Source organism: Kryptolebias marmoratus, linkage group LG6 (genome assembly GCF_001649575.2).
Source record: "Kryptolebias marmoratus isolate JLee-2015 linkage group LG6, ASM164957v2, whole genome shotgun sequence".
Lineage (NCBI taxonomy): Eukaryota > Metazoa > Chordata > Actinopteri > Cyprinodontiformes > Rivulidae > Kryptolebias > Kryptolebias marmoratus.
The window spans coordinates 21030181-21057549 of record NC_051435.1 but is presented as its reverse complement, the minus strand read 5'-3'; the positions used below and the strand labels follow the sequence as shown (position 1 = coordinate 21057549).

The 27369-nt window shown below is 43.0% G+C and overlaps 1 protein-coding gene across 1 annotated transcript in view; it reads right to left on the bottom strand.

Annotated features, from left to right (window-relative positions):
• Window positions 1-22167, bottom strand: part of rftn2 (raftlin family member 2) — a 34097-nt gene extending 11930 nt beyond the window's left edge. The window contains exon 1 of the mRNA XM_017421106.3: window positions 21694-22167. Within this exon, the coding sequence (XP_017276595.1) occupies window positions 21694-21832 (139 nt within the window). The 5' untranslated portion in view covers window positions 21833-22167. The remainder of the gene's footprint in view (window positions 1-21693) is intronic.
• Window positions 22168-27369: the final 5202 nt, after the last annotated feature.

The window sequence follows — 27369 nt, the reverse complement described above, 5'->3', positions numbered from 1 at the left end:
TCTACCCTTTTCCGGCTCAAGACCATGGCCTCGGATTTGGAGGCACTGATCCTGATCCCGGCCGTTTCCCACTCGGCTGCGAACCGCTCCAGTGAAAGCTGTATTCACTCTATGAATAATTAAAAAAAAAACATGTCATAACACAAGTCTGTTCACCATCACAGACGTAAACAGAGCTGAGGAGTCTGGCTGTGGAACACTGGATTGGCCACTGATGGCACTAGGTAAGAGTTTTGGCCGCCATTTTGTCAAGAGCTACTGCCTGTGTATTACTCTGTGCTGCTTCCATGTGGAACCCACACATCTGTAACGTCATCCGTCCATAAGCAATCAGAAAAATACTTTGTTTTCTTAAATAAACATATATGAACACAGAGGACGAGTATTCTGTAATGAGCCTCCCACCAAGCCCCGTCTAACATTATCAGAGCCAAAACACCGACCTGCTGCGCTACCACTGTCACGATAAATTACCAAGTGCTGTAATAACTGTAATCAGTACACAACTATACTTTCTTAGTAATCATTGGACGTACATCTACAACTGTAACTTTTGGAGTCAACCTGATTTGAGATGAAAGATGGCGGGTGATATACATTCCTACAGGAAAAGCTAGACTTTTGGAAATGGAGATGTTTTGGGGACTTGCCTGACTTTAAGAAAAAACAAAACAAAACAAAAAAAGGAAAGTGGCTATAAAACGCACATAAAGCTCTGTTCTCTGAAGTGATAAAAACAGAACTGTGTGTGTGTAGGTGGTGTGTGTGTGTGTGACTGGGAGCATTCCTTACTACAACCCCCCCCACCTTCTCACCAACAAATACCCAGAGATCTGGGAGTCCGGCAGCGTCTAAATGGGTCGTTTTGCTGCTTCCCGGTCGTATCTGAATACAGAACCACAGTGGACGCAGTAAAGCCGGAGCTGGGCAAACACAGCCGTGTTTTACTGGCGTTTCTGTGGCCTTTAACGCCACTACAAAGGCCGGAGGGGAATTCAAGCTCAGCGTGTGTTTTGCGTGGAGAGCCACGCAGCACTTTGAGCTCTTTGAGACACGCAGAGAGAGAGCAGAAGAACCAAAAGCCCTGAGACGGAGAGAGCTTCAGGTTCGCTTCGATGCCATTTTTAAAAGCTTCATATTAGATTGTACTATTAAACTGACACGTCATACAGATGGACATGGATTCAGAACTGAGCTCAACGTGGACCTGGATCAAACGCCTACCACTAGTTTAAAGGCCTAGCATTTTAGACTAAGATCATCTTATGTTGAGGAAATAACACTAGTAGCCATTTCAGTTAAACCTTGAAAACAACATTATGCGCAATCGCATGCAATATCTTGTATGATCTTTTGGCGTTTAGAGTGTGTGCTGTTAATAACTCTCAGCTACTACCACACCAACATTCAGCTCTATCTATAAAACTGGCTGAGTTGGAGCCATTTTTATGTTTGCTCATGTTGCCGCTCAGTGGTGGCTGGTGGAGTTTTCTCCAGGGGGGGGCTATAAGTCCAAAATAGACATATACTAAGGTATCACACCAGTGTATTTACATGAATTAAAACAACAGAAGCAACATTATAATGTACATGTAAATGCACAAGTGGAACATACCAATACTTACAAAGACGGAGGTCTCTGGGCACATTTAGTGTTTATAAGACATTTCTTTCTTATTTTTCCAAACTTTACTGGAGAAACTACGTCAAAGCTTGTTTTATGGTGAGAGCACTCACTACGTCATTATTCTGAATGTACAATATAACGAAGATCAGATGTCTCACTCCGATTAGAATTCAAACCCAAACATTTTAAGTTTTTTAGCATAAATTTTCTTTAACTAATTATTAACTATGAACTTATTTATTACCTTGTGTGTGTAACTTAGTCATGTAATGAACTTATTGGAGCTTAAGGCAGCACACCCGCGGCTCGACCTTTCAATCAGGCGAACTTTCTGACAGACGGATGTGACGTCAGCCTCCATGGCGGGAGTCCCACGCTCCGGCGGTGGGGGGGGGTGGGAAATGTAAACACAGCTGCATTCAGCAGCTCAGGGCGCAGGAGAGTTGCGCCCTGAACGGTCCTATCTCTTGTACTGAAGAGGAGCTACTGCGCATGTACAACTTTTAATGAGAGTCTATGGACAAAGATTATATATAGCACACCCGCGTGCTATATTGAAATATTTTTGAATATTTCAAATATTTCAAAAATATTTGAAATGTTTTTATTTTATTATTTCATTTTTATTTTTTTACGTCTTATTCAAGGTAATGTGAGTGGCGGGGCGGCGCCCTTGCGCCCTCTATTGGCCAGCCGCCACTGCTCTGGCAGCCACCTTGAATCAGATTGACTCCAAAGGTTAATCAGTTGTAGACGTCAACCCACTGATTGCTTTGTGAAGGTTTCTTTAAATTCCGTGAGATATTTCGCTAACGGTACAGACAAATGACCACAGACACAGGGGAAAACGTTAATAGTACAACAGCCCAATATGCCGATCGCCCAGGTGGACGATGATGGTGCACCAAAAACACCTTTGAACAAGACTTTTGTTGCAGCCTTTTGCTGTGTTGTTCCCCCCAGTTTTCAGCCCCCAGACCCCTCCCAGCTGCCACTCGGCACCATGGACCAACACACTGAGGCCTCTGTTTGGAGTCGCGCTGGAGGAAAACAAGCAGGAGGGGAGGAAGCGGGGAGGACTGAACGGGCTAAAAAAGCAGTTTAAGAGGAGCTGAGAAACAGGAGGGCACAGAGAGGGGGGACGGAGCTGTGAAGGACGGGGGGGAGGAACGGACGTTTCAGAGCCAAACAGCCTTAAAGGATGCAGTTTATGAGCGTGTGTGTGTGTGTGTGTGTGTGAAGGCGTGAAAAGGAGAAAGCTGCCTAGCAACAAGGAGCCTTGAATGCAAGCAACGCCACCAGCATAAAACAGCTCCTCTTCAAGGCTAACCCACAGCCTCTGATTTCACGCAGACAACCTGTTAATAAGGGAAACTGCGCTTGAATTGAATGCTCCGAGCTGATGACAAACCTGTTTCTGTCTTTCACGCCGGAGTTTTAGACGAAAGTCATTTTAGGTTGGGAAATAGGAGTTGAAGCCAAAAGTAATGTTACGCACATCTTGTGCGATATCGCAAAAATGCGATGCTCAGAATGTGACGGAAGTGACTCTGAGCACATCGAATTTTAGCTCGGTATCTGTAAAGTTGATCGTTTATAGCCATTTTAATGTTTTCTAAGATCAGCTGGACGTGGTGACCATCTTAAATGGGGTTGGCACCAAAAGTTAAAGTCATCACGTGGCCTAAGGAAGGCAGCATGGAGACCCGCTAATCACACAGGCGAAAGGTTGGAAAAGTCAAATCCCTTTACAAGCATGCAGAGGAAACAGGAGTTTGGTGGTTTGTGGTCCTGTTTACCTGACTAAATCTACTCAGGGACAGTGCTGAGATGAAAGAAGGGATTTTACGTTCCCCTACTGGCTCCACCATCATCTTTGAGAGTAAATGTTTGTGGTTAACAGCTGGCGGCTCCGACTGGGCCTACGACCGTGCTCACCGGCTTGCGGGCAAACTGAGACATTGTGGTGTTTCTAACAGGTCTTTCTGATCGTCACACGTCTAAATATAGCTGAAATAACAGCCCAGACACTTTTCTGCCTGTTTTAAGCCTACCTAACTGAGTCGGTCTAGTTAGCAGCTAAACGATTCACATGTAAATCTGACAGATTCATCTATGATACATGTACATAATAATTACAATTCATGTATGATATAAAACAGCAGGTTAAGTTAAAGGAACATTTATTAATGTTATATTTTTCATTATTACATTTTAATTACTTCTTTTGTATTTGATTCTCTCCTCTTTCTGATTGACTGAATTCCTGTAAAAGGATTTCTCAGTATACTGTATTTTCCCCACTATAAGGCGCATCGTCGTGCACCTCCCAATTTTTGTAACTTGGCGAGGACCATGCGCGCCGTGCTACAATCAAAATGGACGATTTCGGTGCTCTAGCGGAGCTAGTTCGCCTGTATCAGCATTTATACGATCCCTCTATGAGAGATCGCAAAGATAATCAAACGGTTCAAAACCCACGGAAGGAGACTGCACCGACGTAAGCGTCAAGTATAAACGCCGTTTGCAGAGCCCTGCTCGACTATAACTGAGCCTTAATGGTGCGAGCGGTGCAGCTTTGTAGTTTATTAAAGTCGTACTAAAACATTACAACTTCTTACATATATAAGGCGCTCTGAATTATAAGGCGCCTTATAGTCCAGAAAATATGGTAATATGCTGCAATTCTTACCAATAATATTCCTAGAACATGCTAAATATTCAGTTTTTTTTATTGTAAATACATAAATAATAAGAGCCTCTTTGTATGTATTTTGTTATGCATGAATTAGCACTTTAAACCTACATTTTGTAATTTAATTCACAGGTTGTTCATTCAGTGAATGCCGACGTTAAGTGTTAAAAATGACACTAAATAAATGAAATTGTGGATCATGATTCTGTCAAGAATTTGGTTGTTGAGATGAAAGAATCAATCAAAGAAATGAGGGAGTGGGTGAACCTTGGTTTAAACCTAGCACCTCATTACTCTTTCTTTTTTTTTGCCTTTCAGAGTCCTTGAAACTCGTTCTGAATTTAATAAGCAAAAACGTGTTTGTTAATCTGCAATAATCCAACACTGGATCTCCAGAGCAGACGGAGATTACAGGCAGACCAAGGTGGAGCAGGTCGGTCGCACCGCCTTTCTGTAGAAGGTTCGGCAGGGGCGCGTTTTGTGTTTGGGTTTTGGCTCCAAGCGATCACCAAACACTTGATTAACATTAAAATGACTTTGAAATACACTTCCACCCTGCAGCCTGGTGTCTGTGTGACATGCAAGGGGTCAGGGGTCAGGCAGGTTACAGAAAGGTCAGAAATCAGCGACAAACCCAAACAGAGGAAATGAGCTTTTTAGCATCGCCTCAGCAAAGTCTTCAACGTGAAAACCCGCCAGCAGAAGGAAGAGGAGCTGTACCTGCGCCCATTTAGGCTGGGCGTTTCAGAAATATGATCTGACTCGTGAGTTTACCGTTCAGGTCAGAGAAGCGGGACCTGAGTGCACATCACTGACTGAATAAAAAAAAAAACGGTTAGAGATGCACCGATTCTGCTTTTGTGGGCCGATTCTTCTACAGTACGGCTCATTTACTTGTGGTTCCTAGAGTTTCTAAAAGTGGAATGAGAGACAGAGCTTTCTGTTCTCAGACTCCTCTCTTGCAGAACCAACTTCCAGTTTCTGTCCATGAGGCTGACACCCTATCTACCTTTAAGGCCAGACTTAAGACTTTCCTTCCTGATAAATCCTACAGTTAGGGTTGGTTTGGGTTTCCTGAGCTCTCCCTTAGTTCTGCTGCTATAGGCTCAGACTGTTGGAGGACAAACTGATCACATTTCCTCACTCTGTTGTCTTTACGTGCTCCACTATCCATGTTTATACATGCACATTTTGCTGACGCCAACATGTGTCTTTTATTTTGTTGTTGTTGTTTCTTCCCATAGAAACTCCGCCTGGACCAATCCTTCTGTGTTTGTCTGCGTCTCTTTCCTGTCCTCTCAGACACCAGCTGGTCGAGGCAGATGGCCGCTCCTCCTGAGCCTGGTTCTGGTTCTGCTGGAGGTTTCTTGCAGTTGCAAAAGGAGCCGTTCCTTCCCACTCAGGATGGGAGATTGTAACAAAGTGAGGATTCGACACAATTTGATGGTTTCCTTAGAGAGAAACTGGCATTCTATAAAACATGTGAATGTTTTTGTTGGATAATAGGAAAGAACTCGGATGGATTTGAAGCTGGACCTGAATTGGATTTATTTTTTTCTTTTTGCACAGTGCCCTGCGAGGACGTCTGTTGTGAATTGGCGCTGTATAAATAAACTGAATTGAATTTCAGACCAGATTTCTGTGTGAGACCCGTAATTGGCAAGCAGGTTGACAAACGTAAACAACAATTTAATTGTCATATTTATCAAGTCATTCGGTTACATTAAATTGAATGAGAATTTACCAATCTAAAAATAAATCATCAGGGTTGTTCGTTTCCTTGATCTTTTGCTGGACACTGCTACAACTAATTTCAAATCGCCGTCCTGTAGGAGAAGAAGGTTTGTTTGATATGTTGAATCTTTATGCTACAGAGTCATAATATGCAAAAGCGTTTATTCTAGCTCTTCACCTGAGGCAGCAGGAATCAGCTCAGCCACTACAAGCTCTTTGATGGGCTGCACTGGGCTCCGGCCCCACATCCAATCTCCCCTCTGTTGGGAGTGAAATGAGGCCAAGCTGCTCGGCTCGAAGCTCTGGGGGTGGGGGGGTGGAGTGTTCGACTGTATGACAATTACGGTGTCCCAGAAACGCTTCGCCGTGTCAAGGAGAAGCGAAGACGTCCTTTAACTGGGGCTGTGATCCAAATCATCAACTCCAAGTTCAGCTCTGAAACGTTGGACCAATGAAGCACAAGATGATAAAGTGATTTTGCTTCACAGAATATTAAATTTACCCCCCAATAATAAAGCACAACATAAGACATTTGGTTGTATTGTAGGGGTAAGAGACAGGTTCTCCAGAATCCTAGAAACCATTTGGATATTATTCTGCTCTTGACTTTAATTTGGCATAAAGAATCTCCTGAGTAGGCATGGTTTGAACTATGGGAAGGAAATGATTTTATATTGTTATTATTTTTAGTCTGTTCAAACACCCCTATAATGTACCATAGCAGCTCTTTCACTTGCCGTTACTTCGCTGTCGATCAATTAGCGATAGGTGGTAGCGCACGACTCTGTAAGACTTGGTACTGATCAGATACAGAGTAATCACAGGAGCAGTATCATCATTACTGATCTGATACTTTTAACGTATGAGAGCAGATTCCTGTAGGAGCGAGCGTGCATCGGGTTTTATTATCAGTATTCTAAATTTGAATTGATATAATATCTATTTATATTATAGCATAGATTTTGCTTTCTGCTGTTAATAAGATGATTACTTGCATTTTGTCGTGTTGAGTGGAGATTGCGGCGAACCCAATGCGCAGACTCATTGTAAATCCAAGAATGAAATAATTTATTTAAAATAAAAGAAACGAAAACAAAAAGCTGACGAGGCAGCAGTACAAAAAATAAACTAAATCCATAGAACGAAGCAAACGTGAAGAGAACAAGACAACTAGGATGACACGACAAACAATGAACCAGTGAGTAGGTGGAGGAGATGACCGGGTTTTAAAGACAGAGGGTTATTATGGGAAGTGGGCTCATGTGAGTGATTATAATTGCAAGCAGGTGGAGATGGGCGTGGCAGGCAAACAAGTGCTGCCTGAGGACAAGTGGAAAATGACAAGAAACAAAGAACAAAGACTGAAGAAAACCCAGACAACTAAATAATAAAAGAAACAATAAACCCAAAAGAAACTCAAAGAACAAACCAAACAAAACCCCAAATCCTGACACATTTTTAAATCCAAAACGGATTCCAGGCAAAGTTTCTAGGCAAATAAACAAAACTGTAACTAACCGAATTTGTGAAAATTAAATCAGTGCCAAAGAGACCTCATGGCAGACCCAGAACTCTCTGGAAGGATCACCGGTATGTGTCCTCTCTGGCCCGGGAATGCCAGGAGCAGCTGGAAAGTGTCGCTGGGGAGAGGGAGGTCTAAGTTTCTCTCCTGGACCTGACTATGGATGTCACAGCTCCTGACGAGCTGTAACTGCTTTCACCTGTCCCTCATTCCATCTATCACCAGCTGCTGCTATATAGGGGCGGGTTTTCATCTGCACATTGTCAGATTGTTGTGAGACCCAATGTGGTAACACCTTCAGGCCCTCTGGAAACTCCTGTGTAATTTTTGCCCTGTCGCTAACCTGTTTGTTCTCCTCTCGACCAGCTTTACCCTCACCTCCAGCCGGTCCCTTCGTGTTTGACTCCTATCCCCCTTGGACTCGGACTTCCTGGTTCTGGACCTATCTTCTGCCTGACCCTGGTTACTGGACTACTGCCTTCTGGATCTGTTCGCCTGGCTCTGACCCCCTGTCTGTCCGACCCCGAGTACTCTGTGGTTCCCCTACAGGAACTTACCCTGGCCCGTTTGTCCCAAACCTGGCAGTTCTGAATAAAGACTCTAATCATTCTGAACTCGTTGCTCAGTCCCAGAGTCCTTCTGTGCTTGGAGCGTGACAGAACAATCTGACCAACGTCATGGATCGGACTGAGCAGGATTCCGCTTCGGCTGATGTCCGCTCCCTCAGGGACATTATTTCTCACCAAGGAAGAGCGCTGGGACAAACTGAACACAGACTCTCAGGACTGGAAACAGCCAGTCAGACCATTCACATGGAACTAGCACAGCTATCTGCACAAATAGCTCAAATCACCTCTATGCTTACCTCTTTTTCAGTCGTTCCAGCAGATCCGGCAGTATCAGCAGCTCCTCCTCCAGCCGCCCAGCCTCCCGAACATCCGGCTGTAGCTGGTCCTGCGGATTCGGCCCCGGTAACTTCTCGAGGCCCGTATGTCCCAGACCCCCCTCCATTTTCAGGTGAACTATCAAAATGTCGGGGGTTCCTATTACAGTGTCGGATGGTGTTTAGCCAGCAACCCATAGCTTTTGCCTCCGACTTATCCAAGATTTACTATATGATGGGCCTACTGAGAGACCAGGCGTTAGCCTGGGCCCTGGCGTTTGACTCAGCTACACCCTTAACCTCTCTCACTTTTGATCAATTCTCGTCTGAACTAAGCAAGGTGTTCGATCATCCGGATCATGTCGGTGGCGCCCCTAAACGCCTACTTAAGCTTCGTCAGGGTTCCCGCAGCGCCGCAGAGTTCTCGGTGGAGTTTCGTACTTTAGCCGCCGACAGTAGATGGAATGACGAGGCGCTCAAGGGAGTTTATCACAATGCCTTAAATGATTCCTTGAAAGACGGATTGGCTATGAGCGATGAAGCTAAAGACTTGAACTCACTTATAACGATGTCTATTCGTCTTGACAACAGGCTCCGTGAGCGTCGCCGGGAGCGTCCTAGCCAGCCCGTCCCAGCTCTTCCTCGGCTGCCCCCACCTGTCGAGGATCGCAACAGCGCCGCCCTGGTCAGTCCGCCAACTCAGCCACTGACCCCGGATTATCCTGCAGATGAACCAATGCAAATTGCAGGTACTCACTTATCCCCCGCAGAAAGACTGAGACGCCTTCGAACAGGAGACTGTCTCTATTGTGGCCAACCCGGGCACAGACTATCAAATTGCCCTGTGCGGCCAAAAGGCAAAGCTCATTAGAAGTGGGGACGCTAATGAGTAAAGCCTGTAGTCCCCAACCAGAAGGCAACCGCTTGTTAATAGACATCAAACTTTGTTTTCAGTCAAGTACCCACTCGTTAACGGCCTTGATTGATTCAGGTGCCGAGGATAATTTTATTGATGAGCAGTTAACAAAACAGCTGAACATTTCCTTAGAACCGCTCGGCTCACCATTATCTGCTAACGGCATCAATGGGGCACGACTTTTTTCTGTCACTAATCAGACACTTCCCTTGGTGATGACTTCTGGGAACCACAGAGAGGTCCTCAGACTTAAAGTAATTCCTGTTTCCAGCTTTCCCGTGGTTCTCGGACATCCATGGCTAAGACGTCACAACCCCCATATAGATTGGGATGCAGGAAGGATTATAAGCTGGAGTCTGTCCTGTTCCAATAACTGCCTCCGTGCAGCCCAACCCAGTAGTGGAGCTTACTGTATCAATCCAGAATCTCCTGATCTGTCATCAGTACCTCCTGAGTACCACAACCTAGCCGAGGTATTTAGCACGGCCCGTGCTCTTTCTTTGCCCCCGCACAGACCTTATGACTGTGCGATAGATCTGGTGCCTGACGCACCCTTGCCTACCAGTCGTTTGTATAGTTTGTCTAAACAGGAATATGGAGTCATGGAGACCTACATAAATAATTCCATGGCTGCTGGGTTAATTCGCCGCTCCTCATCCCCATTGGGAGCCGTTTTTTTTTTTTGTTGGTAAAAAGGATGGTTCACTACGCCCGTGCATTGACTATAGGGGGCTCAATGAGATAACCATCAAAAATAAGTACCCTTTGCCATTAATGTCCACTGCCTTTGAGCTTTTGCATGGGGCAACCATCTTCTCCAAGTTAGATCTGCAGAATGCATATCACCTGGTCCGGGTCCGGGAGGGAGATGAATGGAAGACTGCTTTCAAGACTCCCATAGGCCATTTTGAATATCTCGTGATGCCATTCGGCCTGTCTAATGCTCCAGCAGTCTTCCAGGCCTTGGTTAACGACGTGTTGAGAGACTTCCTGAATCATTTTGTGTTCGTTTATCTAGATGACATACTCATCTTTTCTAAAACTAAGGAGGAACATGTTGGCCATGTCCGGCAGGTTCTCCAGCGTCTACTGGAGAACAAGTTATTTGTCAAGGCTGAGAAATGTAGCTTTCATCTCTCCACAGTGAGCTTCCTGGGATTCGTGGTGGAGGACGGACGCATTAGAACTGACCCCGCCAAGACTCAAGCGGTGGTGGAGTGGCCTGAGCCCGGTACACGTAAGCAACTCCAACGTTTCCTGGGTTTTGCGAATTTCTACAGGAAGTTTATCAAGAACTTCAGTCTCGTGGTCCAGCCGCTAACTAAACTTACCTCTACCAAACAACCGTTTACATGGTCCTCAGAAGCAGCGGCAGCCTTCAGGGAACTAAAACTATTGTTTGCTTCCCCTCCGATCTTAATCCAGCCTGATCCTGCCAAGCAGTTTGTAGTGGAGGTAGATGCCTCGGACACTGGTATAGGGGCGGTGCTTTCCCAATTCATCAACCCCGCTCACAAACTCTTACCTTGTGCATTTTTCTCCAGGAAACTAACATCCTCTGAACTCAATTACAGCGTGGGGGACAAAGAGTTGCTGGCCGTCAAACTGGCACTGGAGGAGTGGCGCCATTGGCTGGAGGGGTCCTCTCAACCGTTTGTGGTCTGGACTGACCACAAAAATTTATCCTATATCCAGTCTGCTAAGAGGCTGACCCCACGCCATGCCAGGTGGTCACTGTTTTTTTCTAGATTCGACTTTGTCCTCACTTACAGACCAGGCTCCAAGAACCTGAAGCCAGATGCGCTGTCTCGCCAGTTTGAGCCGGAGACCCTAAAGGAGGAACCTGGCCGTATCTTACCTGCTTCCTCGGTGGTGGCTACCCTCTCTTGGGAGATCGAACAGCAGGTAAGAGAGGCCCTGGAGGGTTACCCCTCTCCTGCGGCATGCCCTCCAAATTGCTTGTTCGTTCCTGAGGAGATTCGTCCTAAGGTGCTGCAGTGGGTTCATGCCTCCAAATTCGCCTGCCACCCAGGGACCCAACGTACTCTCTCCTTATTGCAAAGACGGTTCTGGTGGCCATCTATGAGTCAAGACACTCGTCAGTTTGTCTCCTCCTGTACTACCTGCAATCAAGGAAAGTCCAGTAACCAGAAACCCTCTGGTTGCCTGCGTCCTCTGCCGATTCCAGGTAGACCCTGGTCTCACATCGCTATGGACTTTGTTACTGGTCTCCCTCCATCCCGAGGTAATTCTGTCATTCTAACCATTGTTGACCGGTTCTCCAAAGCTGCTCACTTCATAGCCCTACCTAAGTTGCCAACGGCCATGGAAACTGCTGATCTGTTGGTTAACCATGTGGTGCGGCTACATGGCATTCCCCTGGACATCGTTTCAGATCGGGGGCCCCAGTTTACATCCAGGGTGTGGCGTGCATTCTGCAGGGCTCTTGGCACCACGGTCAGTCTGTCCTCAGGTTTTCACCCTCAGACTAATGGCCAAACAGAGAGACTAAATCAGGAACTGGAAGCTGCCCTCCGATGTATTACGGCTAGTAACCCTTCTGCTTGGTCACAGTATCTGCCCTGGGTGGAATATTCCCACAATTCCCTCACCAATACTGCCACAGGCCGGTCTCCTTTTGAAGTGTCTTTGGGTTACCAACCTCCTCTGTTTCCTTCCCAGGAGCGGGAGCTTTCTGTCCCCTCAGTGCAGCATCATCTTCGCCGATGTCATCGGCTCTGGAGGAGGACCCGGGCTGCTCTCTCCAGGACCGCTGAACGTAATCGACTCCTGGCTAATCGTCACCGGACTCCAGCTCCCAGCTACAGACCTGGGCAAAGGGTTTGGCTGTCCACGAGACACATACCCCTAAAGACAGACAGTAAGAAACTCTCTCCACGTTTTATTGGACCATTCTCCATCCACAAGATAATTAATCCTGTGACTGTCCGACTTGACCTCCCTCGCACTGTGAGAATCCACCCATCGTTCCACGTTTCACAAATAAAGCCTGTTGTCTCCAGTCCACTCAGCCCTTTACCTCCCCCACCTCCTCCTCCTAGGCTTGTCGATGACGCTCCGGCGTATGCTGTCCGCCGCCTCCTGGATGTCCGTCGTCGGGGGCGTGGTCTGCAGTACCTGGTGGACTGGGAGGGGTATGGTCCTGAGGAACGAAGCTGGGAGCCTCGTTCTGCCATACTAGACCCTCAACTCATCCGGGACTTTCATAAGCGTCGAGGCCGCCCTACACAGTCCCGAGGGGGGGCCATAAAGGGGGGGACCTGTCACAGCTCCTGACGAGCTGTAACTGCTTTCACCTGTCCCTCATTCCATCTATCACCAGCTGCTGCTATATAGGGGCGGGTTTTCATCTGCACATTGTCAGATTGTTGTGAGACCCAATGTGGTAACACCTTCAGGCCCTCTGGAAACTCCTGTGTAATTTTTGCCCTGTCGCTAACCTGTTTGTTCTCCTCTCGACCAGCTTTACCCTCACCTCCAGCCGGTCCCTTCGTGTTTGACTCCTATCCCCCTTGGACTCGGACTTCCTGGTTCTGGACCTATCTTCTGCCTGACCCTGGTTACTGGACTACTGCCTTCTGGATCTGTTCGCCTGGCTCTGACCCCCTGTCTGTCCGACCCCGAGTACTCTGTGGTTCCCCTACAGGAACTTACCCTGGCCCGTTTGTCCCAAACCTGGCAGTTCTGAATAAAGACTCTAATCATTCTGAACTCGTTGCTCAGTCCCAGAGTCCTTCTGTGCTTGGAGCGTGACAATGGATAAGCAGTAGATGGATGGATGGATGGATGGATGGATGGATGGATGGATGAATGGATGGATGGATCCTCATAAAGCACTATGTGATATAATTTAGACAGCAAAAGTACCAGTTTGTTTTTTTTTCTTATTAAATAAAAGCAAATAAAACAGGCAATGTACTTTTAAATATTTGTTTTAATACCATAAAACTGTGATATTTCTGTTCAAGGTTGTCAAGCCGTCAGAATCTCATCAGCCCACACCTAGTCTTGACCCGGTCGAAGTCGCGGACTCTTGGTTTTCCATCACAACAGTTTGTAAGTGTAGCTCGGACTGGGCTGACAGGAAATCAGCTGGCATAGTGGCGTGGAGAAATATTGTTACTTGTTACTGAAGCGTTTAGGAAAACAGGATAAATTCATAAAAATGATGTCAACTAAACATATCGACTTTGATGAGCTATCATAATGAACAAATTCGGTCGTGTCAACTATTAGCGTCTGCCCTACAAAGAGTCATTTCCACACCAAAAAGGAAGCGAGCGAACATTCGCCAGTCACTTGAGAAAACTCCTCCACATGCAAACCTCATCAGAGGCAGGATGTGAGCTTAATAAAGACGTTGAAGCCGTATGTGTGGAACCAGATATTTCCTTTGTTGAAGCCAACTCAGTAGGTGCCAACAAAACAACATGGACAAGAGACTGCAGCGTCTCGAACATCATCATCATCTCACTGATGAAGATGTTTCTTTACCGCCGGGTTATACCCACACTGGATGTGAGGCACTTTTTCCAAGTTTAGAAACGACTTTTTAAGGACCAAACTTTACTAAAACATTAAATACTTTGTTGAACCGAAACCAACGTGTTCTAGTTTTGCAGAACCTTGGCAACATTCAATAAATTTGATGTATTTTCTTGCTGAAATTTAATCAGTTAGCCATGTGATTTGACATGATGTTGCCTCACAAAACATGAAATAAAAAAAAAAGATGGGAAAAAAGTCAAATCTGAAAAAAATAATCTAATAAATGTATTTCACCTGTAATAACATTTCCTACCCTTGGGCCATTAGAAATGCTTTTTAATGTTTTTTTGTAAAATATAAAAATGTTAAAGTTAAAGTTATATAAGCAACAAGACTACAGTTCAGAAGTCATGAAAACTGTAACTCATCTGACGAAAGTTTGACCCCGAAAATAGTTTGGGGCTTAAACCCTTTTCAGTTTTGGACAGAGTAAATCCCCAACAGATAACAAATTCCACTGTCATCATAAAAGCTTCCAAAAATAAGTCCGGAAACTTCACACAACGCTGAGAAACACTGCAGACGATGAAGGAATGAAGAAAACGGTCTTTGGCGTTTCGATTTCTCAAGGATGTGAGAAAGCGCTCGAAATCTGGGTTCACATCTGGAATGATCTGGGTATCAGAGGTGGCTTCTCTAGTGAGACACGCTTGGACCTTGGCATTCAGGACTTTAGCCCCAGATGTTTTCTTTGTAGCTCGGAATCTCAAAATACAGATCTGCTGAAATCAGACCAATTATGTTAGCCGAAAACACGAGTTAAGTTGTGGTTCATATAGGCAGCAGCATCGGTAAACCCCTGCACGTTCCTGGCCTGGGGCTGCAACAATTTGTCACCATAGTCAACCGTTGACGTGGATTTTTATTGTTGCTCCATTGTTTGGCAAGGCTGCACAGTCTTCCAGCGAAAAAGACTGCGAGGAAAAGACTAACACTAGAAGGAGATGGATGAAAATCCAAACACGGACGTTCAAAAATGTGTGAGCATTTCACTGAAAACAAAGAAAAAGCTGGAGGCAGATTGTGCAAAGCAGAGCTTCTCGTCCCCAACAATGGACAACGCAATGCTCTGAACCCCTCCGACTGGAGGAAGTTTTAGAAGTAAGGCTAGCGCGTCATGTTGCCTCCATTTTTAAAACGTCGTACGGTAACATTAATATCAGTTCAAACAAGGTGCCGTGGATGATTGTTAAGCAAACATCATACAGTGACATGTTAGGAGCAGGAAATGAGGGGAGTTTCTGTGCCCTCTACAAGTAATATTAGTGTTCATCAAAATTATAAAACCTCTTCCACCTAATGTGCACACAGCTTTTAGTTTTTCCTTTTCTTTTTCTGGTGAACAAACAACTTCATGGTGCATTACAGCCACCAACTGATAAGGGGCAAAGATCAGGACAGTCAATTAAACAAAAATGGCTGACATTGCTGCCGCTCTACCTACTGAGTGCTGCCGTAAAGTGGTATCAAAGCACTTTTACGAGTACAAGTACAGGAACACTGAACCAATGCCTAATACTGGTGTCGGTGTATCCCCAGCTGCTGAAATAAAAGAAGACATCAGACTGAGTTTCTCACATATCAAGAACAACTTTTGTCATATAGGAGAAGTACAAACAGCACAGCTCTGAATATGACTTTGTCATCAATATCAAGCATTAAATGTTCTTTTTTTTAGCGTTTTCCCCCCAGCTGCTAACAATGAAAATGACAACAAAGTAGAACGAGCACTGTTATCGTATTTATATTGTTTGTCTTCCTTCTTAGATAAAGACGAATATCTGGTACTGCATCTTTGGTACCAAGCTCTTTGTTGGTCGGGCCTTGATGTCTCGTGATTCGTTTGGCAGAAATAACCCGACAGACTGACAAACGGGAGCCGGCCCTCACCGCGCAGCCACAGTCTGGAAGCAGTCCAGCCGTCTTTAGGCTTTTCCTGTTATGGAGCCTCGCACACAATTTGTGGTATTTGGGCATTTCAAACACAAATCCGAGAAGACGGGAAGCCTGAAGACAACGCTGTAATTTTCACTCTCCGCTCTGTTTGAGAAACGGCACAAATGAGTGATGGCGTGCTCTTCTTTATATCCTTCATGTTGCAAATGAGTCCCAATCACAGTAGTGGTACCTGGCGGCTTTAGAGTACATTTAATGGTAAACAAAGACGCAAGTTAGCAACCTGAACAGTTTGTTTAACTTATGATTCTTCTCATTCACGCAGAGCTTCTACTGTACTTGCAGAGTTTGCTTTTTTCACCTTGTTGTAGAATTATTAAAAACCACCTGGATGTAAAAACTGGAATCCTACATAAAGCCAGGGACTGATGATGTGATCTTGCACAGGTGACCACCAATCATCTGATTGAGCAGGAATGGCTTTTTTTTTTGGTCTACAGCACAAGTGTCAAACTCAAGACCCGCGGGCCAGATCTGGCCCTCTGTAACATTTCATCCGGCCCCCAAGATAATGTTTAAATTTCATTAGATCCGGCCCTCTAGTCTGGGACAGATCAAGTCTCTGATTCTTATTTTGCTTAAAAAAACTGAAGTTTTCTATTGACAGTGACTTAGAAGCCAACAATATATAGTTTTAATTTCTGTATGATCAGGTTTTTGTCTGTTTTAATGTTAAAAAATTAATTGAAAAGCTGAGTGAGGCGTAAAAAATGACTGCTAATGATGTGCTTTTTGAAGTTTGATTTATTTGTCTGTATTTATTAAAGTCTGTTTGCTCTAAATTCTGTATAATCTGTAACTGGGAAAAGGTAATTGATGTTTCTATATGAATGATTTGACATATTACATCTAAAACCAAGGTTAATTTATGTAATTTTTAATAAATATTGATCGTGATTGGCCCTTGGCTAGGACCAAATCTTTCATATTGGCCCCCTTGCGTCACTGGGTTTGACACCCCTTGTCTGCAGAGTAGCTAAACTTAGAGCATAAAATCCCAAGAGACTGACTCGAGACTTTCTGTTGCTACTCATGAAAAACAGTTTGTCTAAATAGGATCCAGACACATGAATGACTCACACTAACTCACACAGTATCTGAAGAGTGTGTGTGTGTGTGTGAGGGCTGAATCTATGACTGCCTGCTGATGACAAACCAGCTGCTGGTTGGTGACATCCAAACCTGTCACTATAAAAAAAATCTCTTCAGAGACTATAGAAAAACTGTCAAGGCTGTCCAGCACAAGCTGCATTCCTGTCCTCTGCCCATCTGTGTGTGTTGGACAGTCTGTTACTGTTGTGGAGACTGGAAGCAGAGCTGACTGGAAACTGGAAAGACCCTGTGATCTATGGCAAAAAAAAAAAAGTAACAACGCCTGCTTCCCTCTGTGTGCGCTACAAGCGCACCTTTGAATTGTTTTCAGCTGAAAGTTTGCATTCTTTTGATTCCCCTGCGTGCACGTGAAAAGTCTACCACAGCAGCAGGCAAACAAATTAAGAAAACTTTAGACAAGACATGTTGATTTTGTGGTGTTATTGTAAAGTTATAAACTTCTCAAAATTAACTACTAGTGGTGCCATCTTGCCCTGTCACTAGGTGTGAGTGAGAGCGTGAATGGTTGTTTGTCTCTATGTGTCCCTGTGATGGACTTGCGACCTGTCCAGGGTGTCCCCCCGCCTCTCGCACAGTGACTGCTGGAGATAGATACCAGCTCCCCAGGACCAGGAAAGGAGAAGCGGGTAAAGAAAATGGATGCATGTATCGATTAACCACTGTGAGTAGTATTCAATGTTTATGCTCTGGTATTTTGCAGGTGAAGCAAAACCATTCCAAATGTAATCAACAACAGCAGAACTATGAGCCGTGCTCCGAGGTGATATGACAGGATGTAATGTAGACGTCGCTTCCGTGGCCTCCTCTAACCTAGAGAGCGGCGTTTTCCTCTGTGATTCACTGTTGGGCTGGCCGGTTGCTTACGAGCTCTGCCCCCATTCAGAACTTAATCACTGTTTCCTTCCAAATGGGTCACAGTGAAAGCAGCCAGGCGGTGCACCAGATGAAGGGATTATCCTTAACAAACAGTAAAGCTGACCAAATTATCTCAGCAGGTGGGTTTTTTTAACTTCTAAGGGAGGCTGCTTCATTTCGCTGCATGGAAAAGTGTCCTTGAGTGTGCTGAGGGATGAGCAGGATAAGGAAAAAAAAAAAAGAAAAACTTCAGTGACCTATTTCTTGACAGAATGAACGACCATCCTTGTTGCCAGGTAGAGTCTGCAGTTGGACTCTGTAAAATCACTCAGTCCTTTATTTACTACAGTGATTTGGATCTGAAGTACGTTGTTTTTACAGCACTTTACAAGAAGGCAGCCTACGCGAGAATAATAAAGTGTTGCCGCCACACAAATCTCTGCGACATGAAGAAATCCATTTTGAGACCAAACACACAAAAAAATGAAGGTTTCAGTCGAGAACAGGAAACAAGTAAAACCTAATTGGGAAGCGGGGGAATAAATATGCAATATTTGGGCTGTGGAGACAAGCGTTTTCTTTTAGGCAGAAATAATAATGATAAAAAAATATTCAAAACCTGAAGCAATTTAAAAACATACATCTAGTTGGACTAGATGTAGAAAAGTCCCCAAAGAGGGACTTTTCAGCGAATTTAAGGTAACAAGGAAGGAAAATGGATGTTTTGTGCAAACAGCTTTTCACCTTTGAATTTTTTTTAATGCACAGTTGAAATGACAACATTCAAACCATTGTGGAAAAATGTTTGAGTAATACACTTTGCCCTTCACAGCAAACCAAAGGCTAAAATAATGTTTTGGGGTCTGATAAAATGTCTGAGGACATGTACGTTCTATTTCAAGAGAACTAAATATTTAATCTTATCAACAGTCTAAAAATACTAAGGTACTCCCATTTTTATTTTTATTTACCAAAACTGACATATTATGAAACTTTAAACTAGATTAAAATGACCATTTGTGCTTAAAATGTGATCAATCATAACTGATGATTGTGTGTTCACTGTCTTGACTGTTTCAGAGGGATCTGGTTTTTACTGATCAGCATTCAAAGATATAAACTTCATAGTGAGATAAATTAGGGATGCACTGACTGGTTGATATTTATCTTCACCGAACAGTCTAATACCCCCCAGATTTTGTTTACTGAGGGAAGAAGACTTAAAGGCAGCCAGTGTTGTCAGATCTCGGCAGAAAAACAATTTACAGACAAACAAACCCGGCGCCACTAATAGGTGGAATCGGTAACTGTGCTTAGAGTTAGCTGCATGTACTACTTGTAAAGCTGGCTTCACAAAACACTTAGGGGTGTGTGTTTGTGTGTGGGTGGGGGTGGGTGTGTGTGTTGGAGGGTTGTGTTATTTTGGCCCGCTCATAGTGGGGGGTCTCTACCTAGCCAGCATTTTGTTATGGCCTTTTTTAGCAGCTATCAGGAGACGTTTCAGAAGGTAAACATCATCTGTAGCTATTTCATCCAGAAAATATCTCAGGTACATTAAAGTAAATGGACAAGTGATATTAAAGCGCAGTGTTTTTTGAGATTATTTTCAATGTTTCTGTCCATAAGGGCTGCATAAATGGGCAGGACCAGCACATCCTGATTTTTGTAACTTTTAGAGCAGAGGTCCCCAACCCCCAGGCCGCGGACTGGTACCAATCCGTGGGTCATTTGGTACCGGGCCGCACATAAAGAACAATTAACTTACAGTATTTCTGTTTTTTTTTTTTTTTTTTCGGAGCCTGAACAACATTTATTTTGAAAACTGACCGGATTCTCTCCACTACATCCGTCTATAACTCACTCTTGATGCGTGTCAGAACGCTTATCTAGGTCACATGATACGTTACCGCTAAAAACAAACCCACAAGCAGCAAAATGAGTAAAAACCAAACGTCTCTGGAAGCCCTAGATGGGACCGGGCTTAAACAATAGGCGTTGCTAGCAGGAGTGGCAGAAAAAGAGTCGTTCCCAGGAAGTGTGTTCTTCGTACAAAAACGTCACCGAGGAGATGAATTCATCTTATCAAAGCAGTTTCTGAAGTTTATGAAATACCTTCAGTGATCTTCTTGGCTTTGGCTCGAGGATGTGACGTAGCGACGAAAGTTAGTTGGACCAGTCAGTCACAGGGTTTAGAAAAAAAAGGAGATGTCCAACATCAAGTTAATCCGTAGTCCTCCGCATCAACACAGCAGAGTTTCACTCCATGTCTCCCGACGTGGTTTCACAACGCCAGCTTCATTAATGAAAGCTCACACCTTCGCCGGCTCAATTAGTGACTTGAACAAACGAAGGCGGCCAAAAGAGGGGATTGTTTTGTTCAGTTCCTCTGTGCCATCTGCCTCTTCTCCCTCAGTCCTGCCCCGCCCATGCACACCTGTTTCTTGTCATCATTAACCTCACTTGTTGCCACTCTTCCCAATCAACCCCAGCCTTTTTAAGCTTCCACGCTCAGGTCATCTTCTATCTGCCCCTTGTTCATGGTGTGTCCAGGTGGCCATCTTATCGCCTCTTCTAATCATGTAAGTTTGTTCCTGCCATGACAGCGTTTTGGTTTTCTTTATTAAATTGAAGTTTTTTTTCTTAGGGCTCCTCGTGTGCTATCTGCATTCCTAGGTCCAACCTTTGCCAAATCGTGACAATTTTGGGCACATCTATGTATTTATGCTTCCATTTAAGTATTCTCTAAAAATAACAAACAAAAAACTAAAAGATAGATAACAGTATTATGTTAACTGTACTTATAAAAATTCTTCACTCTCACCAAAGTTCTGTGTTTTCTGCCTCTCCGGCTACTCATAAAGGTTATTGGCCCCAATTTAAAACCCACCAGTTTTTTCTTTTTTGTTNGGGGGGGGGGGGGGGGCAATAACACAAAACTGTATCTGAATAAGATTATCAAGGCTTAATTAAAAAAATTATAAGATCAAAACTCTAAGAGAAAAAAATCATAACAAGGTTCAAGGTATGGATTGCAATGTCATGAAGACCAGTCCCCCCAAAAAAGAAACAAAGTCTGCACAATAATTTTTTTCATATTGATGGTTATTGTATCTTTAAATTAAAAATTTCTGACCAGATGCCAACAACCACATGTGTTTGTTTACCTACAGACGCTGCCAAAGTGACTGAAAACACGTCAACAAAAACAATGGCAATGGAAGACCCCTTTGGGGTAGAGAAATGTTACAAGTTTGATGTGTTAATATTTACAATCCCATCTGCTGAGTAAAACAGCTGAAAATGACTTTGTTTACATTGAGTGCGTACCCTCATTTCAGAACTGCGTATCAATATATCTGGAAAACTACTGGAGCAAACACTTTCAAACGGCACCATTTGATATACAGTAGCTCAGAATAACCTTTTTTGTTTGATATCATAGTTTTGACTTGAGTATCTTTAATGTGACCAAATCGTTTCTGTAATTGTATAATTTGTATAATTGTTTTATAATGGTCCAAAACATGTTCAAAGGACAAAAAGACTCACTAAAAAGTTTAATTTAAACCCAGTACTACTACTACTAGTGCTAAATAAGCCAAAAGAACAACTATTTATAGACCACTGAGTTAATAAAAGACAGTACCTAATGGTTATATGATAATCCCACTTAGTTATTAACGGTTTCTTTAGTCACTAATGTAAACAATTATTACATACAAGTTCAACTACAAACAAAGACTGGGTCATATTAGAATAGTTGAAATATAACTGCATGTGGTGTATTTGAAATGAATGACTAGTTGAATCCCATGAGGTGTACCTTCCAAGCTGAAGTCCAGCAGCACATACTCATACACGGTGTCTGTCTTGGTCTCCACCTGCGGTCTCTTCAGGGTGGAGTAGATTTTCCCGGGGCTGCTGTCCTCCGGGTCCTCCAGTTTCCTCAAGCCGCAGCCCATGTCCTCCGAGGCGGGCCAGAGGCGCTCTCTCGGCGGGTAAAGGAGCCCCGAGGCGGCCGCTGCTGCCTGGTCCTGGTGCTGGAGGAGCAAGGCGGAGGCTCCTAACGGGACCGCTCCATCCCCGCCTCCGTCGGGCGCCGTCAGTCCCTCAGAGACGAGTTTGGAAACTAACAAGAAGAGCTGAAGGTTTAGCGGCCGGAAGTCCCCAATAAAAGCCGAGCGCAGGACTTGCTCCTTCAGAAGAGTCCCATTCAGGCTCCACGTCTGAAGCTTGGAGGAAAAAACATAAAGAGGACCTCCTCCTGGAGAAAAGTTTCCCTCCAGAAACAAGCTTGCGAGCAAAAACCGTATCACTTCCGCAGAAGATTTCAAAATAAAAGCCAGAACTATGTAGCTTTTGAGGTCTTAGTTAATTGATGTCAAGTTACGAAAATGAAATGTAGTAATTTTACAAAACTTTTTATTTTTAATTTATTTTTTTATTGCAGTGGCAGGTCTATGGATAATTTAGAGGTTCAAGCCCCCCTACATTTTAGTTCAGCACCCCTGGAAAAAACTATCATGATTTTGCCTGGATATATAATTCTTAAACATTAGATTTGATACATTTTCTAAGTCAGAAACAAAAAAAATATGGTCACAAGTCCAAATGAACCCCGAATCAGTAAACTAATTCATTTTACAAAGAAATTTACCGTCTTTTATTTCGAAAGCGACCACTTCCGGTTTATTGTCTGAGGGAAACACGAGTTTAGAGACTTTCAGAGAAATGTCATCCTAAAATGTATAATATTTATAAGGAATGTAGAGTTTTTAGCCAGACATGAATAAAGTGTGGTGCTTAATGTTAAGAAAACGTTTGGATTTATTTTCCCTCTTTTTGTCTCAATAACATCAGACTATAGTTTCACCAGAATCAGAATCATATTTATTGGACAAGTCTCTCAGGTGGTATAGAACAATACTTACACAGTAATACTGCACAGTATACATGCAGTGTACTTATGAATATATGCTTACAGTATGAATCATCTGGATAGTTTGATGTTACATACAATAGAAGACTAGTTAGTTCTTTAAAAAAGTGATGGCTTGGGGGATAAAAATGCTCTTATGGTGGCGAGTTCTGGTCTGCAGATTTCTGTACCTCCTACCAGATGGGAAGAGATTAAAGGCAGTGTCCAGGGTGTGAGGGGATTTTTCTTGCCCCTTTTCCTTGTTCCTGAGGTGTACAAGTGATGGATGGTGGGCCGCTGAGATCCAGTGATTTTTTTTTCTGCTGTCCTCACAGTCCATTGTAGTCTGCTCCTGTCCTGCTTTGTGTCTGCCCTGAACCACACTGTGATGGAGGAGAACAAGACTGTTTTTAAAATCTGGATCAGCATTTCCTGAAACAGTCCAATTGTCCAATTGGTGGTGCAGGAAGTACATCCTCTGTTGGGCCTTCTTGAGGATGGAAGGCATATTGCTCTACTGCTTCAAATCTTGGGAGAAAAGGGTTCCCAGGAACTTGAAGGCATCCATGAGGGACACAGGACAGCTGGACATGGTGAAACGGGAACAGTGATGGTGTCTCCTGAGATCCACTGTCATCTCCACAGTCCTGAGCGTGTTCAGTTCCAGGATGTTATGGCTGCAGCAAAGCAACAGCTGCTCAGCCTCCCTCCTGTATGCAGACTCGTCATCAGTTTAAATGAGTCCGATGACTGTGGTGTTGTCAGCAAACTTCAAGAGTTTAATAGCTGGGTGTGAGAGAGGGTGCAGTCATTAGTGCACTGGAAGAACTGCAGTGGACAGAGGACACAACCCTGGGGGAAACCCGTGCCGATGGTCCATGTGACTGAAGTGACCTTTACCATCCTCACCTGCTGTCTCCTGTCTGTCAGGAAGCTGACACTGTAGACAACAGGGAACATGTTGAACTGAGAAGGTTGAGAGGAGAAGATGTCTGGGACGATAGTGCTGAAGACCACAAACAGTTTCCTGACATAAGCCCCTGGCTTAAGATTGATATAACCATCAAAAGGTCTTTTTTTTCTTCACATTTTTTCCCCAAAGGGCCAAAACCCATGGAAAACAGGTTTAAAAGTGGGTTGCGAGCCACCACTTGCAAATCACTGCTGTATTGCACTTTGTAACATTACCTCTCAATGGTCTCAGAGCAGCTTTATGATGATAACTCAGAGTTAAAGCTCACAGATAGAGTCATCTATATTTTCAGAATTTTTCAATCAATTTTTAAACTAGTTGCTTTGTTTATAATTGCCAAGCATTTTTATGATTTCGCTTTTTTTTTTTTACATGAATCACCTATCTTAAGGTATTGTTCTCAATACTCACTCCACTTTATTCCTCACAAACATCACTCATAGAATCGAGATACTTTCTTTCATATTTTGTATGAAATAAATCTGCTCCCACTGATACACTAACTGATCTTCATGTGATTTCAGATAATTTGACTCAGAAAGCAAAGTGACTGAAAGTGATGGTAATGCATTATTAAAAGCATCAGAAATTCAGGAGAATAAACATAAGCTGGTTAGTGCCTGTTTTCCTGTGACGTCATGTTGATGTTTTTGGTCTGAAAAACAGGAGAGGAAGGAAGGAAACCGCTGGAAGGAGGAGATGGATGAACAGAGAAAGGAAGATAGAAACTAAAATATTCACTAAATCATACATTTACTGTTTGTGTATAGGTCTAGGTTAATTTCATTTAATTCTGTATAACTGTGTAGTAACATCAAACTTTGAAGTCTTGCCATGCACACACAATTCACCACAGACTTAAGCTTTTAAAAAGAAATAAAAATAGCTTTTAATAGCTTTGAATCAACAATGTCTTAAAAGTGTATTAAATCATTTTGATCTTGACAAATCTTTAGGATACTGATAAATCTTAAAATCTTTAGGAGAGGTTTGTTTAAACTGAACATGTAAACTTCACAAAATGGCACCTTTATTCCAATATGGCTGACCACCTGCAGGGTTTAACCACGTTTTGAAAGGTTACAGGTGTGCTAAATGTTTTAAGCAAAGCCAACCTGTTATCTGAAATGGTTTCACGTTGTTTTTGTCAAGAAGGTTAGAGAAAAACGTGACTTCCTGTTCTCAGCAGGTGGGGGTAAAGAAATGGCAAAATCAAACACACTGTGTTTGGTGCTGAGCAGACATGTCACCACACCCTGTTAAAAAACTACAATTTGTTAAAAATCAGAACTGCTTCTTTGATCCAAAATGGCAGACTTTCTGTTGGGTGAACAGACCTGATTGTCCAGGAGACATTTTGTAGCTACTTTGCTGTAGAAAAGAATCTGTTTAAATCAACTATTTTCCTTACAACTGATGCACATACCAAATTTAATTTGTTTCAGGCCTCCAAAAAGGCAGTATGTTTGGTATATAAAAAGATGCATAAATGCTTGCATTTTCGTTGGCTCTCCATACCACCTTCAAAGCTCAGGCCCAATTATCTGACGCTTCATTAATGCAAAATCACAAATATTAAAGGTGGATTTGTAAATTAAAGGCTCAGCATTCCTTAAAGGAATGCATATCTCCTGCTGCCCTTCATGCCAGAGTTTTAAACTAAAATGATCTGATGTTGAGGGGGGTTGGAGTTATAGCCGATTTGTTCACATCTTGTAAATAACCTTATGTGCGATTTCATGCCATTGTGTGAGATCCCATGAGATGCTCAGAGTATGTGTTGGGGACGACTCTCAGCTACTTCCACACCAAATTTTAGCTCAATATCTGTAAAACTAGCTTAGTTATAGCCATTTTGTTTTTGTTTTTTAAGGTCAAATAGCTGAGGCAGCCATGTTGAGTTGGGTTGACAATACCTTCTGAGAGTTTCATGAAATTTTGTACACTAGTTCAAGAGATATTTTGCTAACACTACAGACAAAAGAACACAAAAATATTACAGCCGCTTTCCCTTCGGTGGGGGGAGTGATAAATAAAAATGCAAACAAATGTTTGTAATTACTGAAGGATTTTGTTCGAGTACACATTTTGGATCAAAAGGAAAAGAGTACTCACTGTTAAAAACACAGTCTACATGCTGCACATAAATACTTCAATTTGATTTAGTTCTTTAATAGTTTTACCACCAATCAGGAGTTTCAGGGGTCTGCAAGCTGCGGGTACAGAGCCCTCTGCTGTGGCTCCTTCTAACTTCTGTTTTAAAATCAAATCCACAAGAAAACTCACATTATATATCATATTTAAGGCTAACTGCTGTGTGTATATATATAAAAAAATCAAAGTTTTGCACGTATGTTGGGTATTATAAGTTTAAGGCAATAAAGCATGTCGCCATAGAAACATACAGATGGTTTTTTATAAGAAAGTAATAAACAAAAATCAAAGACTGCTTCGAATAAAAGATGCAACAGTTTAAGTACATAAAGGCTGTGTGTGTTTAAGACTTTAGGCTGCAGCTCAGTGCTTCATTTAGCTCTAAGTGTGATATATAAATAAACATAAAGGTTGCAGATCACTCCACAGATAGAAGAGGCCACACTCAGTGTTGATTTGTGTTATGATGGCGACACCTAGTGTTACAGTGGTGATGTTAAGTCTGTTCTCACACACAATCATGATTAGCATCAAATGAATTAAACGGTACCTAATACTTCTACTTTGGTTGAGATTTAAACTTTATGTCAGACAACTCTGCACATAGGTGATAAAGTATTTGTCTGTGGTCTAAAAACTTAAACACTCAGAAAGAGAAAACAAAAAGAGAGCAGCAAACAAAAAATGATTTAGTTAATAAAACAATTTCATATATAAATCAAATGCAAAACCAACACACTGTAACCACATTACTTTTATAAATATTGGAACTTTGCTGTATATTGAAGATGTTTGTCTGATTCTTTCTTATTTATAACTTTTTACATGTTAAAAGGGATGAGATGCATATTTATCACATATAAATATAGCATTTAGGAAAAAGCATATTTTAACCAGTTGTGGCAACTGTGTGTGGTGATTTGGCTTTTGCTGGGTTTTGTTTTGATTTTATTTTAGTTCTCTGGGTTGTATTTTGGGTTTTGTTTCTTATTTTTAGTTTATGGTTTTTGTTTTTCTTCTTGGTTCATTTGGGTTCTGTCTTCCTCATGTTTGTGTTTTTGTATTCACCCCTCCCCAGTCACCCTTTTGCTGTTTCCTGGCCACGCCCATTTCCACCTGCCCATGATTCCTCCCATACACCTGAATCCACTTACCACAATTATCCTCTGTACTTTAAAACCCGGTCATTTCTCTCCATACCTCGCTGGTCCATTGTCTAAGGTTTGTCTCTGGTTTGTCTAAGGTTTGTTTGATGTTTACTGTTTGTTTTGCTACTGGTTGTTTGTTTTCCGTCCCGCTTGTCCCCGTTTCCTGTGCATGTTGGTTTTAGTTTGTTCTTTAGTTTGTTTTGCTGCCACGTCAGCTCTTGTTTTGGTTTTTCTTTATTTAATAAATCATTTTGTTTAAGATGAGTCTGCGCTCAGGGTTCGCTTCCTTCACCCCGCATCATGACA